The following is a 19409-nucleotide window of genomic DNA, read 5'->3' as shown; positions in this document are numbered from 1 at the left end:
ATTAAAATAGTAACTTTAAAAAAAAAAATCAATTCATGTTTTAATATTAGCACACTGATTAGTATTAAGCAACTTTCCAACGTTAATGTGTCCAATTTGTCAAAAAGTCTTATCCATCTTGAAGTATTTTAATGATTAAAAACAAAGTTGATATTTTCTTTATTAATATCTATAACGCATCAGACCAAAGTTCTGTAGGTTTTTCCATCGTTTATTCGTCATGAGTAAAATCATGTAGATTTGAGAAAAAGTCAAATCTTGATGCGCTGAGAGCTGTTTAATTATATTCCGTTGTATTTGCTGCCCTCTAGCGGTTTAACTGCGGATTACACATCACAAAAATGGCATGTTTGCTTAGTGGACTTCATGTGCTTTCATTATTATTATTTCCATGACATGTTGTTGTTGCTTTGCAAACGGAAGTAGAATAATGAATAATGTGTCTTTTCATGATTTGGCCCACTTGATCAGTCCAAAGTTGAACAAAAAACAACTTGTCACTTCCCACTCATATCTTTTTGTTGTGTGTATCCCGCCGAGGTCAGGACATCCCCCGCGTCTCGTTGGACCGACTGCTTCTTCCACTTGCTGTTCCCCTGGACGTGGTTTAGCCAAAGAGGTGGAGTTTCTCCCGAATGGCTCCTGCCGCCGAACACTTCCTGGCGCACCTCCAACGACATCTGACTGGGCTTCATGTCAATTACCTCCAGTAAGCCTTCGGCCTGATTCTGAAGTGTCTGGATGGATTGGAACAGATACGCACATTGTTGGTATGCATCTGTGTGGATGTGTGTGTGTGTGTGTATTGTACCTTGACGACTTGGGCGTGGTCCTTCAGTTCAGATGCCCGATCTGACAAGTCCTTCATCAAGTTCTCTGATGGCAGAACACAAGTAGGTTCTTTTGCTGTACAGTGTGCATGTGTGTGTGTGTGTGTTACCTGTCTGAGGCTCTGTGAGCATCTGCTGAGCTTTGATTGGCTTTTCATAAAAGTCCTACAAAAAAAAATGTGAGAAGACACATAGTCACATGTATGCCCCCCCCACACACACACACACAGGTCAAAGTGGCACCCACCACAAGTCGCCTTTCCGCTTTGAGGGCGCGCACGGCCGAGCGCAGGATTTGCGGGGGTAACGTGCGTCGCTTCCGCGTCATCTCCACGATAGCGTCGTCCATTCGCTTCTCCAGCTCAGGCAGCTTGTCCTCGTCTAGGAGAGAGGAGACATTTTAGTGCGCCGGACGGACGACGCTGCACCTGGCACTGGTCACCTTGGTCAAGTGGAGCCTCCTCCCACGTTTGTCCGTTCACCAACACGTTGGCATGAACAGCAGCCTCAAAGTCCTGCACGGAAAATAAGTCGCGTTCAAAACGAGAATGAAATGAAGCTCAATGTCTTGCTGCTCTTGTCACATTTTGGCCATCACCATTGAATGTACTGCTTATGCTGCCCCCTGGTGGCTCAGCTGTAGGAGAGCAATATTTTCGTGTCTGCATAGGATTGAATTATGTCGTGTCTTGACTATTTCATTTAAAGCAGCATATCGCGTTTTATTAGATTTAATTGAAATATTCTTTTGGTATCTTTTACCTTATTGTCAATAAAGTTGCATTCATTTGACGATGTTGACATACGTCAATCAACCTGAACATCCGGGTATTCAGGACAAACGCAAGTATGGACGCTCCCACGTAAGTAGTTAAAAGTTACGATTAAATGCTTGCAAGTTGCAATTAAAAATTCGAGAGAAAAGTAGGAAAATGTTCGTTTTAGCTTTTTAGCTTCTAACTCACCGCCAGCAGTTCCTCAAGTAAAAGTCGCTTAGTGTCCTCCGAAATTCCCGTTTGTCCGTCCAGCGCTTTGTTTAAAATGTCTTTGTATTGCTGCACATATTCGACAACTTGTTTTTTAGACGTTAGTCGCACTCTGAAGTCTTCGTTTGTCTCTTCTGTAGTTTGCGCGTCCATTTTTGCCGCCATGTTTGGTTTGAACGGCTTCCTGTTTCCGGTGGGGTCACGTCTTTCTTTTTCCGGTTGCAGCTCTCTAGAAAAGTCCGTAGAGGAACAAGTATAGGGCACAACAGTTCCGACACTTGATCCAGAATTATATGTATATATTTTTATACGCAAAACACTTACGTCATTCATTTGCCTGTCAAATCTGTACATCACAACTTTCAAAAGCGAATCAAGTTTTAGGAGAAATCGGGCAAAAAAAGCAACTTTGTTGTGAGTAATTGATTTAATATTTAATATATATATATTTAATGCCATTGTCATTTGCGTCAAAATCGATTGTAAATTCTCTCTTTTTTATTGTAAGGCCATAATCACCCATGCACACAAAACGCACACGTATGAAGAAAACATAAACTATCAGTCACATGACTTGGAACAGAATAATCAGATTATAACTCATTTTTCCTTTCTAATCATCCTTGTAAAGATTTACTCTTGGCCGTAGTTTGCTGCAGCCTTATTGACCCACGAGCGTCCACATTGTCTATACGGCGCCACAGCAGGAATGTCAAATATGGTGCTTGTTGTTGTAAAGGATCAGCGTGGCGGCACTATGTGAAAGGGGAGATAACGGAGGCTGTGGTGCTGAGGAAGCCTTGTGTGTCAGAGGTCAGACAGTCAGTCCGGGCTGCAGCGCAGGTGCGCCCGCAAATCTTTTCCCCGGACTCTTTCCCAGGCTCTGCGGGCGTCCGACTCCGCCCGGCAGCCCGTCGACATCCTGGAGCATCTCCGCCCCGTTGCACTTGTTTGTTTTGGAAAGTTTCCGGCCCACATTCTATGTTCCCGGAATGGAGATGCCGCCGTTGCCATGGCGCTGAGACACCTGAGGAGCCCCACGACAATGACAAAGTTGGATGGGCCTTTGTGTAGACTTGCTGTCATGTGCCGGACGGCAAAGCTCTTGAGGCCTCCATTGCAGGAGACTTTGCAGGGGCGACGGGCTCAAAGGATTCCCCGGCACACGAGCCAGTCAGGATTAGGATTAGCCAATGTCGGGGGCATACGGAGCAGCTCCCGCTTTCAATTGACATTGTCTGCCTAGAAATTAGCAGCCCTAGCTTCTGCACAGTCTGGACTGAAGCTGTGCAGGACAAGGAACACCTGCACACAGACTGGACAATACCTGATGATAGAAATGACACTTCCTCCTCCTATCAAGTTCAACCTTGCGCGTGAGCGAGTGCGTGTCTCGCCACTGCTGTTCTCATTGGCTTAGGCGGCGTGGGGCCATCCTCCTCCAATAACAAAGAACCAAGGCGGGCCTCCTCTGCCAGGAAATTGTCGGCTCACTCGATGTACCGTCGTGACAAGGAAGCACGCCGCTTCCTGTTGATTTAATCAAAAAAAAAAAAGGAAAAAAAATAGATGCAATGGTGGCGGCGGAGCTGGCGCACGAGCACGTGGCCGCGGATGCCGCCTTTCCACCTGACCGCATCACCAAGCTGGAGGAGGAGGCGCTCCAAGGCAGCCTCGGGTCCCGCGGCGCCGGGGACGCGGAGGAGGTTGCGGACGAACGCGACGCGATGCTACCTGACGGAGAAAACCAAGCGATGAAGGAGAAAAATGAGGACGAGGAAACTGTTCGCGGGGAAACCAAGCTCTACTGGCAGCGGTTCGCGATTCTAGCCGTGTTCAGTCTGTACTCACTCATCAACGCGTTCCAGTGGATCCAGTACGGGATCGTGGCCAACGTGTTCACGCACTTCTACCGGGTGAGCAATGACAAGGTGGATTGGCTGTCCATCGTCTACATGCTGGTCTACGTGCCGCTCATCTTCCCGGCCACCTGGCTTCTGGACCGCCGCGGCTTGCGCCTCACCGCGCTGCTGGGCGCCGGCCTCAACTGCGCCGGCGCCTGGCTCAAGTGCGCCAGCGTGGGCCGCGATCTCTACCCGCTCGCCATGGTGGCGCAGCTGGTGTGTTCCGTGGCGCAGGTCTTCATCCTCGGCCTGCCCTCGCGAGTCGCCTCCGTCTGGTTCGGACCCAAGGAGGTGTCCACCGCCTGCGCCACTGCCGTGCTGGGCAACCAGGTGAGCGAGTCCAATGGACCGGCGCGCGTGTCTGGACGCATGCGCTTGTTTCTGGCCGTTTCGGTCACTTGATTTAAAAAAAAAAAAAAAGTTGCCCGTGTTTGTTTTGCATAGTTGGGCGTGGCCATCGGATTCCTGTTGCCTCCCGTGTTGGTTCCGAACACGCCCAGTGACGTGGAGCTGGTGGCACACAACATCAGCGTGATGTTCTACGGCACCGCCGCCGTCTCCACCGCCCTCTTCATCCTCACCATCATAGGTGCGCGCGCTCACAACCAGTACCGTAATTTTCGGACTATAAGTCGCGGTTTTCATAGTTTGGGTGGGGGGGGCGACTTATACTCAGGAGCGACTTATATACATTTTTTTTTCACTTTTTTGGGCATTTTATGGCCGGTGCGACTTATAGTCGGAAAATTACGGTATTTATTTTTGCAAACTTTTCTTTCCTTTGGAAAAAGAATAAATAACACAATAAATCAGCCAAGCACTGTAGACGAGTAGATTTGAACTTGAGTCAGTAATACTCGCTCTTCCGGTTCTCCTGGTTTTCACTTCTTTCCAACACGGCTCTGTATACAAAATAATTTCAGTCATCCCCGCCACATCCAGTATGGCAGTCTTCCTCGAAGAGCGCAAAAACAACGACCAACAGACAAAACGAATACGAAAATGCTTTTGTGTGTGGCAGTGATGAAAGACCGTCCGCCGCTGCCGCCCAGCCAGGCCCAGGCCGTCCTGCCCGTCGGCCCCCCCGAGGACTACTCGTACCGCCGCTCCATCGTCAACCTGATGAAGAACAAAGCCTTCATCCTGCTGCTCATCAGCTACGGTCAGTGTGTTTCAAACATTCCTTTGCTAGCTCGTTAGGAAAATATGCACGGCGTTTTCAGAATGCTTTCAAATAAGGCTTCTTCTGCAGGTATAACCACGGGCTGCTTCTACTCGGTGTCCACCATCCTCAACCAGATGATCATGGCCTGCTATGAGGTAACTTTGGAAATTGAAGAAAAAAAATTCCAGCATTTTGACCATTCTGATTTTCTGCGTTGGTCAGAATGAAGAGTTGAACGCAGGAAGGATCGGGCTGACCTTGGTGGTGGCTGGCATGGTGGGCTCCATCCTCTGTGGCTTGTGGTTGGACCACACCAAGACCTTCAAGTGGGTCCTGTCCCCGGACGCATTTAGACGTTTTCAAATGACATGGGTTGCTTTGGATGCACGCAGGTTGACCACGCTGCTGGTGAACTGCCTGACCTTGATCAGCATGCTGATCTTCACCTTCACGCTGGACCTCAACAACATCTACGTGGTCTTCTTCACGGGAGGCCTACTCGGGTTGGTCATCACGCGAATTTTCTCATCCACATCCGGCTGAACTGGCTCGTGTTTCGTAGCTTCTTCATGACGGGGTATCTTCCCGTGGGCTTCGAGTTTGGTGTGGAGATCACCTACCCGGAATCGGAGGGAACCTCGTCCGGACTCCTCAACACTTCGGCGCAGGTTTGTTTTGTTTTAAAAAAAAACAACAACTCTGTGGTTGACTTCAAAATGGTGCTAATGTCGTGTGCGCAGATATTCGGGATCCTTTTCACGCTGATTCAAGGAAAACTGACTACGGATTACGCCGACCCGCTACCGGGCAACATTTTCCTCTGCGCCTGGATTTTATTGGGATTAATTCTCACGGGTAACGTGTCGCCGTGCGTGCGTATTTGCACGTCTGCGTGTCACTCATACGAACGTCTTCATTCCAGCCTTCATCAAATCGGACCTGAAACGACACAACGTCAACATCGGGGCGACCGGCAAAGAGCAACAGGCGGTAAGATTTCAAACTGTTTGATTATCAATTGGGCCTTGATTTTTAAAATTTCCTTCCGCCTTGAGGAATGAGAAAATGATCGGTGCGTTCTTGCTAGAGTCCGAAAGTTTAACAGTAAAAAAAAAAAAAAAAAAAAAGGGATCACCGTTGTGGCATTTGTGTGAACATTCCAGCTAGCGCGTTTCCCAGGATGCAACCTTAAAATGGCGCCGGAGACTTTGTGCTTTGTTTGTCGTCTGGCTGTGGATGGGCTGGTCCGAGGTCGTTAGTCTTGAGCTTGATGGGCTCTCTTCAGACACACACCACAACAACTTCATCATTTGGTTCGAAAGAACACCTCTGGTTTTTTTTTCTTAAGTCTTGGGAGGAAAAAAAAATATTTCTAGCTTTAATCAGTTGTTACAATGACTTGGATGGTGATTTTGTTTTATTTCGCCTTTATTTCAAAAGTCACTTTTCTAGAATGTGTCTTTGTTTTTCAGCTTCGTGCAGAGGAAAAGTTGAAGGTGGAACGTTCTTTCAACTTTGCCAGAGAAACGTCCTTGTAGCCAGGACATCCACGCAAAAGGCAACCTGGGAATTCTTTTTTTGTGATGGACGGTTAGTGAGCGGTTGCGCCAGCGCTGACTTTTCCTGACTTTACTTGAATGCATCACGCCCTTCGGTAGGTTTTTTTTGGATGAAGGACGGCGTCGGACGGACGAGACTTTTCATACACACAGTCAAGGTGCACAAAAGCGACGCACAACTTTTTATACTTTGCTCAGTGTGTGTGTTTGCGTGAGACAAGTGTAGCGCGCCATCTTGTGGTCACTCCGAGTACAGCATGATGACGTTTTCTGCTGCTTTTTTAATACAGTTTCCTTTTTTTACCTTTTATGATGAATTCAAACATTTGTTTGTTGATGAATACTTCATTTTGTATTAGAAATATCAACGTTCTCATGCTTTTGCACAATAATATGCAGGCTTTTTTGCAGAATTCTATGGAGCATATTCATTTTACTTTTGTGACTCCTTTATTTATTTTGCTATTAGATGAATATTTCACGATTAAGTGAGTAAAAAGTATACAAACGCAGTTTATGGTCATGTTACATTTTGCTTATTGGGTTTATTTAGGTTACATGTTTAAAATTGACATGTTAAAAATAGCAGCAAAAAAAAAAAAAAGAACTCCTGACATTTATTAAGCACAAGATCATCTTTATTTTGTTGCCTGTCGACTGCTTATTCCAAATGAGTCCTCGTGGTGGCGCTAGCATTAAAGTGGAGATGACGCCATGGTCAATGTCTTCGTGTCTATTGCAATCTGACAGAAACTTCAAATACGGGTTGCAAAAAAAAAACTTTTTTTTCTTCTTTTTTCACTTCTTCTTTTGACATCACATGACATAATCGTGCTACGATAAACAAAATTGAAGAACTGGCGCCACTGCTCAGCCAGCTCACTTGCGAAATAAGTTTCCTATAAAAGGATGAATGTGGAAGCAACCTGACTGATGCAAATGTGTGTGCGTGTGTGGAAGGGTGGACCGCACCCATTTTGAACAAGTCACCACAAAGGCAAAAGAATGACATGGACCAAAAGCTCAACTTGCTCCCTGAAGATGATCATTCGGGATTTATTTCTAATTGTTCTACTCCGATTTGAAGGTGAGTGACTTTTGAATTCATCTCTACAGAAATGGTGTTACGGGCGTTTGCCAACAGGAAGCTCCACTTTCACATCTTTGACGCTCAGCTCATGCAACATGACGGAAGCAACAATCACCCGTTTTCTATGCATAACGTCCGAGTGCAACTGTCTACCATCCCCCCCAAAAACTTTTTAAAAAAACTCCAAATCTGGTCATTTTTGCGTATATGAGAGAAAGAAAATGGGGGTTTACTGATGATGCCACCCCGTGACAGCATGTTCAAAGTAAAAAGTGGTGGATCTAAAATAGAGCCCTGGGGAACGCCATGGCGATTGAGCTAGGGGTGTGCAAACAATGAGGCTACTGGAACTTACTTATCGTGTTGTTTCCCCTTGTGTGGTGTCTTGCAGTGGCTAGCTGCCAGACCACAGAAATCTTCCTCAAGGCCGGAGACGAGGTCACCCTGCCTTGCGAGCGGACGTCGTGCGCTGACTTAGAATGGGTGTCCGGTCGGGACGGGAGCTTAACAAGTACTGAAGTGCGAGACGGCCGAGTGCTGAGCAGCTCGCCCAGAAGTCAACGCCTCAGCCTGAAGGCCGACTGCTCGCTGCTCATTAAGCGGGTGACGGCGGAGGACGCCGGTTACTTTAGATGCCAACAAGGCGGACAGCACGATTTCGACTTTGTGCTGACGGTGATGACAGGTGAGTCGCCTGATCCGATATCGTCATCACCTTGTCTCACTTGTCGCCTTCATCCTTGCAGTGAAGCCGTCGTCTCCTCTGCAGTCTGATCTTATGAGAGACGGTCACTTGGTTCTGGAGTGTTCTCTGGCCTGCTGGCCAACATACAACTGTAGATGCCGGGCAGGAGGTCTCCGTTGGATGAACGAGCGAGACGAGCCGCTTTCGCCGCTTCGCACTGAGTCGAATCACTGCCTCTCCTTTCTCAAGGTGCTTCCTGTCGGCCGCGAGAGCAAGTACACGTGCCAATACGTGGACAGAAACGACGTCCAGGTCCAGTCCCAGTACACGGCTGTGTTCACGGAGGTGGACGCAGGAGTTCCCAGGGACACCCGGCCGCCGCCGGAGCGCAACACGCTCTTCATCATCATCGGGGCGGCCGTCGCCGTCTTGATGTTGCTCGTCATCCTTGTGGTCGTCATCCTCGTCAGAAGAAAGTCAAGAAGGGACGCGGACCACGGTACCAACGTCGCGTGTATGAAGTCATGCTTTCTGATGACTCATCGTTGCTAATGTTCCCTTTTATTTTTTCTCTCCAGATTTGCCCAAACATTTAAGTTTTGTTTTTTTTTCTCTCCAGCTCCTCTTGACTTACTGAAAAGCACCCAGCCAGCTGAAACGGGCCATTTTGTGCTTGCCCAGCAGGAAGACAACGCCATGTACGCCAGCGTCAATTACAACCACAAGATGGAGGACACCAAGCACAAAGTGAGACTTTTTTTTTTATAATTATTTTGACCACAACATCACTGCCTTGCGTTGTCGTCGTCACCTGACACTTCCTCGCCCATAAAGTTAAATCCACAGTTGAGTTACTTTTCATTTTAAAAGGATGGGTCGCCAGAAGAGAACAACGTGACCTACGCTACTGTTAGCGTCAAAAAGAAGAAGACTAAGGAGGACGACGTCGCCAAAACACAGGCCAGTGCTCCCGAACTTAATCATTCCCTCATACTTTGATGTTTTTGCATCCCTAAATATTTTGGCGGTGGTGCAGGTCCGTGCAGAGGCAGATGACCTGGTGACCTATGCGTCCGTCAAGATCTCGACTCAATAAGAAAGGAAAAACAAGTTGCAAAGGTCCCCGTAACCACAAACACATACGCAACAACTCATTTTATTATTTATTCTGAGAGTGTGTGTTCACTCAGATCATGTTTAATGTTTAACGCAAATGAAGTTGTAAAAGTAAAGAACTAAATTCGAGTCATAGTGAAGATGGATCATTTACATGAGCGGAAATCGTCCAATTCGGTTCAATTGAAATGATGGTGACGCTGCGAAGCTTGTGGGGGGCGGGGCTGAGCGTGCCGCCCACCTGGGGGGTCAGGTCCAGATGGTCCTCCGAGACCCCCGGGGGAGACTCAGTAAGAAAAGAAAAATAAGTTGCAAAGGTCCCTGTAACCGCAAACACATACGCAACAACTCCTTTTATTATTTATTCTGAGAGTGTGTGTTCGTTATTCTTTCGATAAATGTCAGCAACCGAATCTCCGGCGCTCAGCTCGTGTTTAATGTTTAACGCAAATAACACAACAAGTGATCTTTGAACCCGCATGTGATTGGATTTATGGATTTTTGATTCCAGGACAAATGAAGTTGTAAAAGTAAAGAATTAAATTCGAGTCATAGTAAAGATGGATCATTTACATGAGCGGAAATCGTCCAATTCAGTTCAATTCGGTCGTTGAAATAATAGCGACGGCGCGAAGCTTGTGGGGGGCGGGGCTGAGCGTGCCGCCCACCTGGGGGGTCAGGTCCAGCTGGTCCTCCGAGACCCCCGGGGGAGGCCGGAAGCAAAAATGCTGCAGCAGCGTGACGAAAAAGAGGAAGAGCTCCATGCGAGCCAGGCTCTCTCCCAGGCAAACCCTGCGACCTACACAGCAACCAGTAGAGGGCACTGTTGTCACTTTATTCGCACGTAAATGCCAAAATAATCAAATTGCTAACAAATGGTGAAGTTGCAATGCACGCAAATAAGAAAAAAGTCCAACCGGCGAATGAACCCACAGCCCTCAATTTCTGCCTAGCAACAAGCACAAGTCTTCCCACCTGCCGAGAAAGGCATGAAGGCGTCGGGCTTGACGAACTTTCCGTCCTTGTCCAGGAAATGTTGAGGATGGAAGGAAGTGGGCTTCTCCCATTCGCTCTCGTCGTGGAGGACCGACGTCAGCAGGGGGTACACGATCGTGCCCTGGAGGTGTCGGGGGGGGGACAACGGTTTTTATTTTTGCAACGTGAGCATCGTCATTGTTGCAGACTGACCTTCTTGATGAAGTAACCTCGGAAGGTGACGTCCCGGCTGGTCCGGTGCGGGAGCGACATGGGAATGATGTCGCCCAGCCTCTGCGTCTCGTGGATGACGGCGTTGGTGAAGGGCAAGTTCTTGCGGTCCTCCACTTGCACCTGACGACCCCCGATCACCTGCCTCAGCTCATCCTGGACCTTCTCTACCGGGTCCAAAAAAAAAGGATGAGCGTTTATTTTGAAATGACCACAAAGGAAGAGGAAATGACAAGCTGCTGTGGTTCAAGAAAAGCCCAAAATCTAAATCAAGGACTTCCTCGGTGGGGACTGCAAGGAACCACAAGTGGGACTCGCCTAGCCTCGTGCTAATATCTTTGCAATGGCATGACTACCTTGTACGTGGGGATACTTTGCCATGAGGAGGAGCGCCCATCTAAGCGTGGTGGAGGTGGTTTCCGTGCCGGCACTAAACAGGTTGGAGACGGTCATCAGAAGGTTGGTATTGTGGAAGTGACCCACGTCCCCAGAGTCCTGTGCAAGAACAACAGAACATCAACACTGTCTCCAAGCTGAAGCAGCGTTGTCACGTCCAACCTCCTGCTGCTGCTGTCGGATGAGGAAGGCATCCACAAAGCCTCGGCTGCTCTGCGGGTCGAGAGTCTCCTTCAGACCCTGGATCAGTTCCGTGGCCTGCTTCCGGTTGGCCATCGCCAGACTGCGGAGCTCCCTGCTTCCTGAGTAGAACCAATGACCGAGCCACGGGAACATGTTGTAAAGCTAAGAAAGAGCAACGTATCCATTGAACGGATCGGCTCCGATGGGATGAAGTTTGGACGTTTCCGTCTACCTGCATGGACGGACTGCCGAAGAGCTGGATGCTTCTGCTGGTGCGCTCCACCCTGGCTGTGAAGGCGGGGTCGTCGTAGCGGAACCTGCTGCCAAACACCAGCGAGCAGATGATGTTGGACACGGCGTAGTTGATCGGCTGCTGCGTGTCGAACGCTTCGCCTGACACCGGAACCGACATCATCAATTTGGACACTGGAACGTACGTGGAGCTGATAAAGTCACCTCTGAAATTCTTGAAGACATCCAAGAGGTGCTGACATTCCTCCAGGATCTTGTCCTCGCACGCCTTCTTGCCCATCCCAAAGTCTCTGAGGTTGCTCAAAGCGAAGCGACGCATCTCCTTCCACGAGTCTCCGTTGTTCCACAGGACGCCTGCGGAGAGCGACGCCATGACACTTCCTGTACACGTGACCATCGCAACGTGCGCGTTTACCGTGCGACAGCTTGACCTCCTTAGCCGTTTTTATTGGTTCCCGTTCTCCGAACTCTTCGGCGTACTCGACCAGGGCCTCCTTGACTGTCTTGTAACCGGCCAGAACCACCACCGTATTGGGGCCCATGCGGAAGGTGAACACTGGACCGTACTTCTTCCACATCTTGGACCAAGGAGGTAGGTTTCAAATTGAAATTGCACAAACAACAAAAATGAAACAATGGACTGACTGAAGATAAATGTTGATTTTCAAAATGATTTGTCAACCATAACAGCTCTGTTTACTTTCTGGGGGTTGGAGATTGTTGTTAACCTTTAACTGTTGGTGTTGGACAGACACCAGAAAAGTGCAACCAGAGCAAGAGTGCGAGTCCAAAAGTGCACAATTACAATAATCGTCAGCGAATAAAGTCTTTTCCGGATTAACTTTCGTTTCAAAATAAAATATATGCTCAATTGCTACTTTATATCCTTTAAAATTTGCAGAAATAGTGATTGCCGAGAATGAGAAAGTAGTTCCGAACGCCCTCCTCATACGCAAAACAGTGAAATAATCGTCCAAATTCGACTTCTGGATTTGCAAAAGTCGTAACGGTAACGCGCGCAGGTATATGCGTCCGCGCGCACGTCGGGTCGTCGCTCACCTCCAGTAGGGTCCTATGCGGTTTGTGCAGGTTGAGCTGGAGTAAGTTCCCGAGCAGCGGCAGCGGCCTGGGACCCGGAGGCTCCTCCCGCCGGGGCTCCGAAGACCTGGAGGCCGACGACCAGGCCGCATAGGCGACGAGAAGCACCAGCGCGGAGCCCAACACGGAGCTGGAGCTCAGCGGCAAGAAAGAGCCCAAAACGTCCATGGTTGAGAAGGTGAGTGACGTTCCTCCCCCCCCACTCGGTTTTTGTTTACTCGACGGCTCGCAAAGGCCAACCCACAGCGGAGCGGGACCGCCCCCGTAATAAAGTTATGTGCTGTTCATTTGGAAAACGCTGTTATGGCAGCGCTAGATGAAAACTGGTCACTAAGAAACGTCAGAAAATGAGCAAATAATAATCACTGTTTTTCAAAGACCAAAGCAGCTGAGATTTCTTTTCAGCAGGTACTTATGTAAAAAGTTCGTGAACCGCTTCTAAATGTAATATCAAAGTGAGACTACTTAAGCCACTGTGCGTTTTTAATACACTTTACATCCAGTAGGCGGTGCTGTAACGCAACGGGTGGACCGTCACCGTCAAAGATCAGTCGCAACAAAAATGCATTTTCATGCACGTATCCGTTCCCTTATTCCGTTTGGGTTAGTTTTATTTATTAAAAACGTATTTTATAAATATATTTTTGTGTGTTTAGATGTGAATGCTCTGACAAAGTGCAACAGTATCCTTTTTATTGCCGATAGAACACTTGTTACGCCTAACGCCTCCGAACTGACCAATCAGAGAGCAATATCTGATAGCGATGCCCCTTTTCGCCCCGCCCCTCATTGTTGGCTCGACCAATAGGAGGCCATCCATGTACATTGATCCGAGCTACTCGCCACCAGTGAGGCGAGAGCCGCATCGTTTGCTCTCTCTTCCAAGGCGGTCTAACCGTGTGAGAAACTGGCAAAGGACCGCTTGAATCAACATGATGGCGCGATTGCAAACAAGATAGTCGATAGGGAGGCGCCAGGGAAACCACCGAGGGTCAGGAAGGCGTACCAGAGGTAATTTCCCCGTATGAGAGGCAATCGGAACCGCAGTGAAGTGAAGACGAGCGAGCGAGTGAAAACCAAGAAGGATGTCCGGTTGGGATTTTCAAAGTCAAACCAGTTTCGTGATATATTTTCTTTTCCTGAGTAAGTTGGCGTTTTTTCTGTGACCTAGTGTTTGATTGTGGTGTATCTTTTAATTTTTTCGTCAGCAGCTTGTTCCACGTCAACAATCCAAGCCTGTATTTGTCATCTACCGTCACTTAATTCTGAAGTCTCATACGGTGTTTCCGGTTTTAGCTGGATATAAACGTGACTTGACAGTTGAGAGGAACGGGATGAAGTTGCAGAGGCTCGCAGCACCAAAACAACCCCAAACTAAGCAAGAGTGCACCTAAATCGTTATTTTCTTTTTGCGTTTTTTTTTTCTTTTACTGCACTTTACATTCGCTACGTCTTTTAAGCGTCGGCTGCGTGACGTCGGCGCACGATGCGGTGAGTTTGAATTGACAGTTTCAACGCACGATGTTCTAAACAACAATAACAATTAAAGTCTTTTTTTTTAATTCGACTTCACGCGTAACGAATGCTAGCCGTCTATCAAAAGAGTTAAAAAGGACGAGGGTTGCAACTTTGTATCAGAGTTGAGTGACCAGACGTCGATTTCTGGGGGGACTTATGACGTCATCGTCACAGTTGTTGTGTTGGACCACTTGTCGTCCCCTTTCTCTATTTTTAGACTCTTTGGGTATTTTCCCAGTCACTTTCCGAAAGATTAGACTACTTTGCTGTGTTTAGACTCCCACTAAAGTACACGTTTTAATGTTGTATTGATATTGTGAGACGTCAACATGTGTTGTCAATGTTTACTTTTGTCAGGTTTCTCAGCATGCTCTCACCCATGCAAGACAGGGGGATGCTCCCGTAGGGGGACACGTCCGTCATCCTCCTCTTCCTCGTCCTCCCCATGACCGGCCCCGACCCCCCGAGCGTGGGGGCCGCCCGCCCGGCCAAGCTAAACCGGCACGGCCGCTCCAAGAGCTCGAGTGCCCACTGTCTTCTGCGTCGGGCCGCCGGCGAGGAATCCAGCGAAGGCAGCAGCCCCAACCGCGAGGAAGAGGAGAAGGACGGAGGGCTGCTCTTCTACGTCAACCGCGCCGGCTTCCCCATCGAGGAGCCCACCTGGGAGAGGATGTGGGCCCACGTGGCCGCCGTGCACCCCGAGGGCAAGGGGATGGTGGACACCATACGCAAGGCCGCCTACCTGCCCAAGGTGAGATGTCCAATTCACACCCTTTCAACACATTTAGTTTTTTTTTTCATTTTCACGTGTCCAAGACCAGAAGAACCATCACATTGTTTTCCTTACTCAACACATGATCCATATCAAACAAGTGGCCTTGCTTGCTCTGGAACCTTTGCAGCGGTGACAATGTTTAGTTTGATGTCCCTCAGCGGCGTTCTTCCTTTCTCTGGCTGCCCGCCTGCGTGGCCTGAATCACACAAAGAAAATAATCCCTCCAATACAATCTGGCCAGCGGATAATCTCCGGGCGCCAACTGGATTTCAAATGGGCGTGGCACACATCAGCCGCCTGATTAGGGACACCCGTGCGTGCGTGCGGCTGTTTGGGCTCATCGCGCTTCCTGCCTGCCGTGCGCGCTCAGCGGGATGACGACGAGAGGAAGAGGGCGGACAGAACAGGAAGGGAGACCATTTTGTGCAGCTGGCCCGGCAGGAAGCGTGACTCGCTGTCCGCCCGAGTTTGCACGGGCGAAAACGACAAAAAAGCAAAATTCCTGTTCTAATGTCTTTTTTTTCCTCGGCAGCATCACGTCCCCTCGTTGCCCACTTTCAAGCCGGCTATGTCGGTGCCAGACTGGCTGGTGGTGGTCCAGAATTTCATGAAGGCTCTGCAGTATCCTTTTTTTTTGGAGGGTGAGGCAGATGGTGCAATATGGCAGCTCCCGACGTTTGCACGCAGCAGCAGCAGCAGGAAATCGAGCGAGGCTCGCTTCTTAACTGCTCGCGCCAGATACAACCACACGGGCACGCAGTTCTTTGAGATCAAGAAGAAGCGGCCTCTCTGTGGGTTAGTCGCTTTTTCCATCATCGAATGGAGTCCAAATTCGAACTTGGAATTTGACGCAGCCAGAAAAGTTTGATATTTTGTTGCTTTGGCAGGTTAATGGAGACGGCGCGGGAGATGGTCCGAGAGTCTCTGCCCATCAAATGTCTGGAAGCCGTCATCCTGGGAATGTATCCTTTTTCCACGCTAACACCTGCCGCGCCTCAACCGAACGGGACGCTTGACCCCCAGCTGAACCCCGAGTCGCCGTCTCTCAAAGTGACACACACTAAAATAGGCTAGGCGGTCACATCCATGTGAAATGGAGCTGACAAGTGAACACACTCCGCCATCCTCTGCCGTTCTTGCCCAACCTTGTTGCCAGGCAACAAGAGCTCACTTCAAAGTTCACCCCCAAGCTAACCCAACCCCCCCCCCCCCCACCAACACTTTAACCGAAACACACATGCACGGATGGCTTTATTGTTTTCAATTTCCAAAGGTTGAGTTGTAATCAGCTGCAATTAGCACAAATGAGAACAATGCAAATGCTGCTTTGGCAACACTGAGTGCTCAGATTTATTTTTATTTTTTTTCGGAGGTGGGGGGGCGTGCATTGTGTGCATATTTGGCACACAATACACACAAACTACCTTTACCTTTTTATTTATCCAAATTATTGACTTTGTTGTCTCTATTGTGCAGGAATGGGACGTAATGTCCCTTCCTGGCCTCTTTTCTACAGATCCCTTACAGTCAAAGCACCCCTGAAAAACAAGTGATTTACCCTAAAATGTTTGATTTGTAATTTTTAAAACTTAAACGTAAAAAAAAAAAAAAGTTAGGCCCCAGCGAGAATTGAACTCGCGACCCCTGGTTTACAAGACCAGTGCTCTAACCACTGAGCTATGAGGCCAGATATGTCCGGCGCTTGCTTTTGTGCCTTTTTGAGCAACAGAGAGACGAGAGGGGCACGCCCCTCTTTTCTTCCCCTTCAACATCGTGACTTTTTACACGTGAGAAACGTTAAAGAGCGTTTTATTTCTGCCGTGTGACTGTCCTGTGACGAGTCCGCGAGCCTCCCCGAAGGGGGCGGGGGGAGGTTTTCACAAAGGAGCCATTTAGTTGCCACCACGCGGATTGCAATTAGCATTGCGAGCGTTTGCCTTCTACTTTTAAGAGGCTCCTTACTAGCGTAAAAGGAAGAAGGGCTGCAGCCGAACAGATTATTTCGGGCTGCATTCGAGCTACCTAGGTCGGTAGGTGACGTCACTCAAACGAGTGATCCCGCGATAATCGCAAAACACGCGAGAATTGAGTTGAACAGGCACGTATAGAGAATTTAAATATTGTAAAAAAAAAAATAAAGTGGACTAGGACATAAACATAAAAGCTAGAGCCGAAAAAAAAAAGTTTGAAGAGTTTTCCTACTGTCCTACAAAAAGTGATTTTGAAGACAAATCCTTACATGGGACGCACCAGCTACCTGACCAACGGCCTGACGTCGCTGGAGCGCTTCCCCATCAGCTTCAAGACGCACTTCTCGGGCCACTGCTTCCACCACGTGGTTCTGGGCGTCTACTGCAACGGACGCTACGGCTCGCTGGGCATGAGCCGGCGCTCGGACCTCATGGACAAGCCGCTCAGCCACCGCACGCTCGGCGAGCTGGTGGCCGACTTTGAGAGCTCCTACAAGCGATACCAGCACAGCCTCGTCAAGGTACCGTCGGCACGCAACCCCGATGCGTTTGCAAATCCCGACCCATACGTTGAATCGTCCAATTGACCATTCAGGTGAAGATCGGCCTCTACGTGCCTCACGACCCTCACGTGTGCCAGGCCATTGAGTGGAAGTACCTGGTACTCAACGCCACCAAGATGGCCGCGCCGGAGATGAAGCGCGAGCTGGAGAAACACGGGCGGAACATGAGGATGAAGGTCCGCACACACAAACAAAAACACTACACGCGTGTGTGTGTACGCTGAGAAATGACTGACCTACATAACTGCTGACTATTTCACACACTGTTATTTGACACTGCTGTCACACACACACACACACACACACACGCACACGCTTAGCATTGCAAGTATTTGGATGGCAGTGTCAGCTGTGTGAAGCTTTGCTGTGATCTCCGCTAAATCCCCAAGGATGACATTTTTCGGGGGATGAATATTCCTCAGGGTATAAGCGTGCACGTGGTGTTGCGTCTTTGTAAGCTTTTTGCACACGGCGTCGTTTCGATCGATCTCGGCGGCGAATGCGACGTCGCGCCGCAACATTTCTGATCAATCGTGTGAATTTCAGATCTTGAAGTCGTCGAGCGCTCAGTCCCCCATCAAGGAGCGAAGCCGCGGCAAGTCTCTGTCGCCGCGCCGCCACCGGCAGGGCGGCAGCCCGCAGCGACGACTGCCGCGACGCAGAGACAAGTCGTAAGTGGGCCGCAAAAATGAGACGGCGTGAATGTCAGCTGTGCGGCAGAGACGAAACATGAGCTGACAGCTGCGAGTTAGCTGCAACGTGGCACCGCCGCAACCTTCACCTCGCATTACGTAGTGTGTGTGTGTGTCCAAGGTCACATGACTGCAGCAGTAATTCGAGAACTCAAAAGTATAGAAACAGCGTTCATCCTTGCTGTAACACAGCGATGTGATCGGAAGAAAATGACAATGTGATGTCACCATGGAAACGTGTGATGGCGATATGTTAAAAGTTTTGCGTTGTGTCTCGTCCAGGCCGGCGTGCATGGAGATGAAATCTTCCGAACTGAGCACACTGAGCACACTGAGTGACGGCTACCAGATCCGAATCTGACTTCCGGATCCTTCGGCGACAATCGCAACTGTCCTTGACTCCGCCCACTCCAAGACAACTCCACGTAATCACCTGGCAACCAGCGCGAATTTCACACTTTTACTAAGTGCAAAGCAAAGAAAAAAAAAGAAGCTCTATTTTTAAATTGAACTTCTGAAATCAATCCGGTTTTCTTGGTTCTTGTCATTTGTGGAGACCCATTTGGATTATGTAGCATCGCCCGCGTTGAGTCGAACCTCGCTAAACTCAAAGCAGATTTATGGGAGGAAACAGATGCAAATGGAAAACATGCCGGATGAAGCGATTTTATGAGGATTTGAAAAATGTGGATGTTCTCTCGAAGCTTTCCCGCGGCGATCTATGCACACACGTCCGTTTTGCGGGATGAGCACAAACGCGGTGACGCGGCTTTGGTTTTACATTTGTAATGTCAACTTTTTTATCTTGAATGTTTTGTTTTGGATTGTAATTGACATTTGAGTGTAATGCAACAAAGGAAGTTTTGTATTTAAAGTCCATTCATTCAGCTAAAGATGTTTCAATGTCTTTCAAGTTGAACCCCAAAAATCCATGTGGATGATGTGACCCCCCCTCACCCCCCGAGCACGTTTGCTTTTGTAACCGCAGCAACCACCGCCCTATTCCCATACCCTCTGTTGGAAGTTGAACTGTTGTGATGTCATCTGACTGTTACCACGACAACGCATGTCTTCGGTGATCAATAAAAGTTTTGTTTTTCTTTGGGAGTCCACAGGTAACCTCATTAGGTACTGCCTATTCACTATTGAGCAATCAAATATGCAGTAAATATATATATATATATATATATATATATATATATATATATATATATATATATATATATATATATATATATATATATATATATATATATATGTATACTTAACGAGGGTCACTTGGAAAACATATTGGAACGCGGCCCCGAGGACTAGAGCTTGACACCTGTGACCTTTGACCATGATATTTCCCTAATAAAGTGGCCTGTTATTAGGTACACCTCAAAATGGCGGTGTACCTAATGGAGTGTCCCTCGTTAAGT

At 48.5% G+C, this 19409-nt stretch overlaps 5 protein-coding genes, 1 long non-coding RNA gene and 1 other non-coding gene across 15 annotated transcripts; 3 read left to right on the top strand and 4 right to left on the bottom strand.

The window, feature by feature from the left end:
* Positions 1 to 190: 190 nt before the first annotated feature.
* On the bottom strand, positions 191 to 2015 carry nsl1 (NSL1 component of MIS12 kinetochore complex). The gene is made up of 6 exons (XM_061269679.1): positions 1796 to 2015; positions 1273 to 1345; positions 1078 to 1211; positions 941 to 995; positions 812 to 876; positions 191 to 737 (listed from the first exon to the last, which is right to left on the bottom strand). Exons 1-6 carry the CDS (start codon positions 1979 to 1981, stop codon positions 498 to 500), a joined length of 753 nt encoding a protein of 250 aa, XP_061125663.1. The 5' UTR covers positions 1982 to 2015; the 3' UTR covers positions 191 to 497.
* Positions 2016 to 2292: 277 nt separating this feature from the next.
* On the bottom strand, positions 2293 to 3808 carry LOC133146227 (uncharacterized). Its single transcript, XR_009711338.1, has 2 exons — positions 3668 to 3808; positions 2293 to 3550 (listed from the first exon to the last, which is right to left on the bottom strand). It is a non-coding gene; the product is annotated as an uncharacterized LOC133146227 (long non-coding RNA).
* flvcr1 (FLVCR choline and heme transporter 1) lies at positions 3391 to 7161 on the top strand. Of its 2 annotated transcripts, XR_009711337.1 has the most exons (11): positions 3391 to 4050; positions 4165 to 4309; positions 4742 to 4882; positions 4973 to 5040; positions 5108 to 5211; positions 5278 to 5388; positions 5448 to 5553; positions 5626 to 5740; positions 5808 to 5875; positions 6358 to 6475; positions 6544 to 7161. XR_009711337.1 is itself a non-coding variant. In XM_061269668.1 (10 exons), the coding sequence occupies exons 1-10, from the start codon at positions 3391 to 3393 to the stop codon at positions 6421 to 6423; spliced, it is 1584 nt and encodes a 527-aa protein (XP_061125652.1). In that variant the 3' UTR covers positions 6424 to 7161. The 2 variants fall into 2 exon arrangements, 1 of the variants encoding a protein (XP_061125652.1); XM_061269668.1 differs by having other exon boundaries at positions 6358 to 7161.
* Positions 7162 to 7299: 138 nt separating this feature from the next.
* LOC133146225 (uncharacterized) lies at positions 7300 to 10447 on the top strand. 3 transcript variants are annotated; one of them, XM_061269676.1, is made up of 7 exons: positions 7300 to 7531; positions 7926 to 8219; positions 8281 to 8733; positions 8839 to 8966; positions 9090 to 9179; positions 9256 to 9338; positions 10366 to 10447. In XM_061269676.1, the coding sequence occupies exons 1-6, from the start codon at positions 7450 to 7452 to the stop codon at positions 9313 to 9315; spliced, it is 1107 nt and encodes a 368-aa protein (XP_061125660.1). In that variant the 5' UTR covers positions 7300 to 7449; the 3' UTR covers positions 9316 to 9338; positions 10366 to 10447. The 3 variants fall into 3 exon arrangements, with proteins under 3 accessions (XP_061125660.1, XP_061125662.1, XP_061125659.1); XM_061269678.1 differs by lacking the exon at positions 10366 to 10447 and having other exon boundaries at positions 8281 to 8718; positions 9256 to 9464; XM_061269675.1 differs by lacking the exon at positions 10366 to 10447 and having other exon boundaries at positions 9256 to 9464.
* LOC133146222 (cytochrome P450 2K1-like) lies at positions 9684 to 12638 on the bottom strand. 2 transcript variants are annotated; one of them, XM_061269666.1, is made up of 9 exons: positions 12432 to 12638; positions 11788 to 11950; positions 11577 to 11726; positions 11353 to 11513; positions 11100 to 11282; positions 10898 to 11036; positions 10524 to 10708; positions 10311 to 10452; positions 9684 to 10134 (listed from the first exon to the last, which is right to left on the bottom strand). In XM_061269666.1, the coding sequence occupies exons 1-9, from the start codon at positions 12636 to 12638 to the stop codon at positions 9929 to 9931; spliced, it is 1536 nt and encodes a 511-aa protein (XP_061125650.1). In that variant the 3' UTR covers positions 9684 to 9928. The 2 variants fall into 2 exon arrangements, with proteins under 2 accessions (XP_061125650.1, XP_061125649.1); XM_061269665.1 differs by having other exon boundaries at positions 11353 to 11726.
* vash2 (vasohibin 2) lies at positions 12521 to 19088 on the top strand. 5 transcript variants are annotated; one of them, XM_061269669.1, is made up of 9 exons: positions 12521 to 12648; positions 14346 to 14739; positions 15296 to 15384; positions 15502 to 15558; positions 15651 to 15725; positions 17017 to 17254; positions 17329 to 17472; positions 17843 to 17967; positions 18271 to 19088. In XM_061269669.1, the coding sequence occupies exons 2-9, from the start codon at positions 14434 to 14436 to the stop codon at positions 18347 to 18349; spliced, it is 1113 nt and encodes a 370-aa protein (XP_061125653.1). In that variant the 5' UTR covers positions 12521 to 12648; positions 14346 to 14433; the 3' UTR covers positions 18350 to 19088. The 5 variants fall into 5 exon arrangements, with proteins under 5 accessions (XP_061125653.1, XP_061125658.1, XP_061125656.1 ...); XM_061269672.1 differs by lacking the exon at positions 12521 to 12648 and adding an exon at positions 13287 to 13481; XM_061269670.1 differs by lacking the exon at positions 12521 to 12648 and adding an exon at positions 13287 to 13613.
* Positions 16378 to 16450, bottom strand: trnat-ugu (transfer RNA threonine (anticodon UGU)). The gene has a single exon. It is a non-coding gene; the product is annotated as a tRNA-Thr (tRNA).
* Positions 19089 to 19409: the final 321 nt, after the last annotated feature.

This window comes from Syngnathus typhle, linkage group LG22 (assembly GCF_033458585.1).
Source record: "Syngnathus typhle isolate RoL2023-S1 ecotype Sweden linkage group LG22, RoL_Styp_1.0, whole genome shotgun sequence".
Classification (NCBI taxonomy): Eukaryota; Metazoa; Chordata; class Actinopteri; order Syngnathiformes; family Syngnathidae; genus Syngnathus; species Syngnathus typhle.
This window is presented reverse-complemented; position numbering and strand designations above follow the sequence as displayed.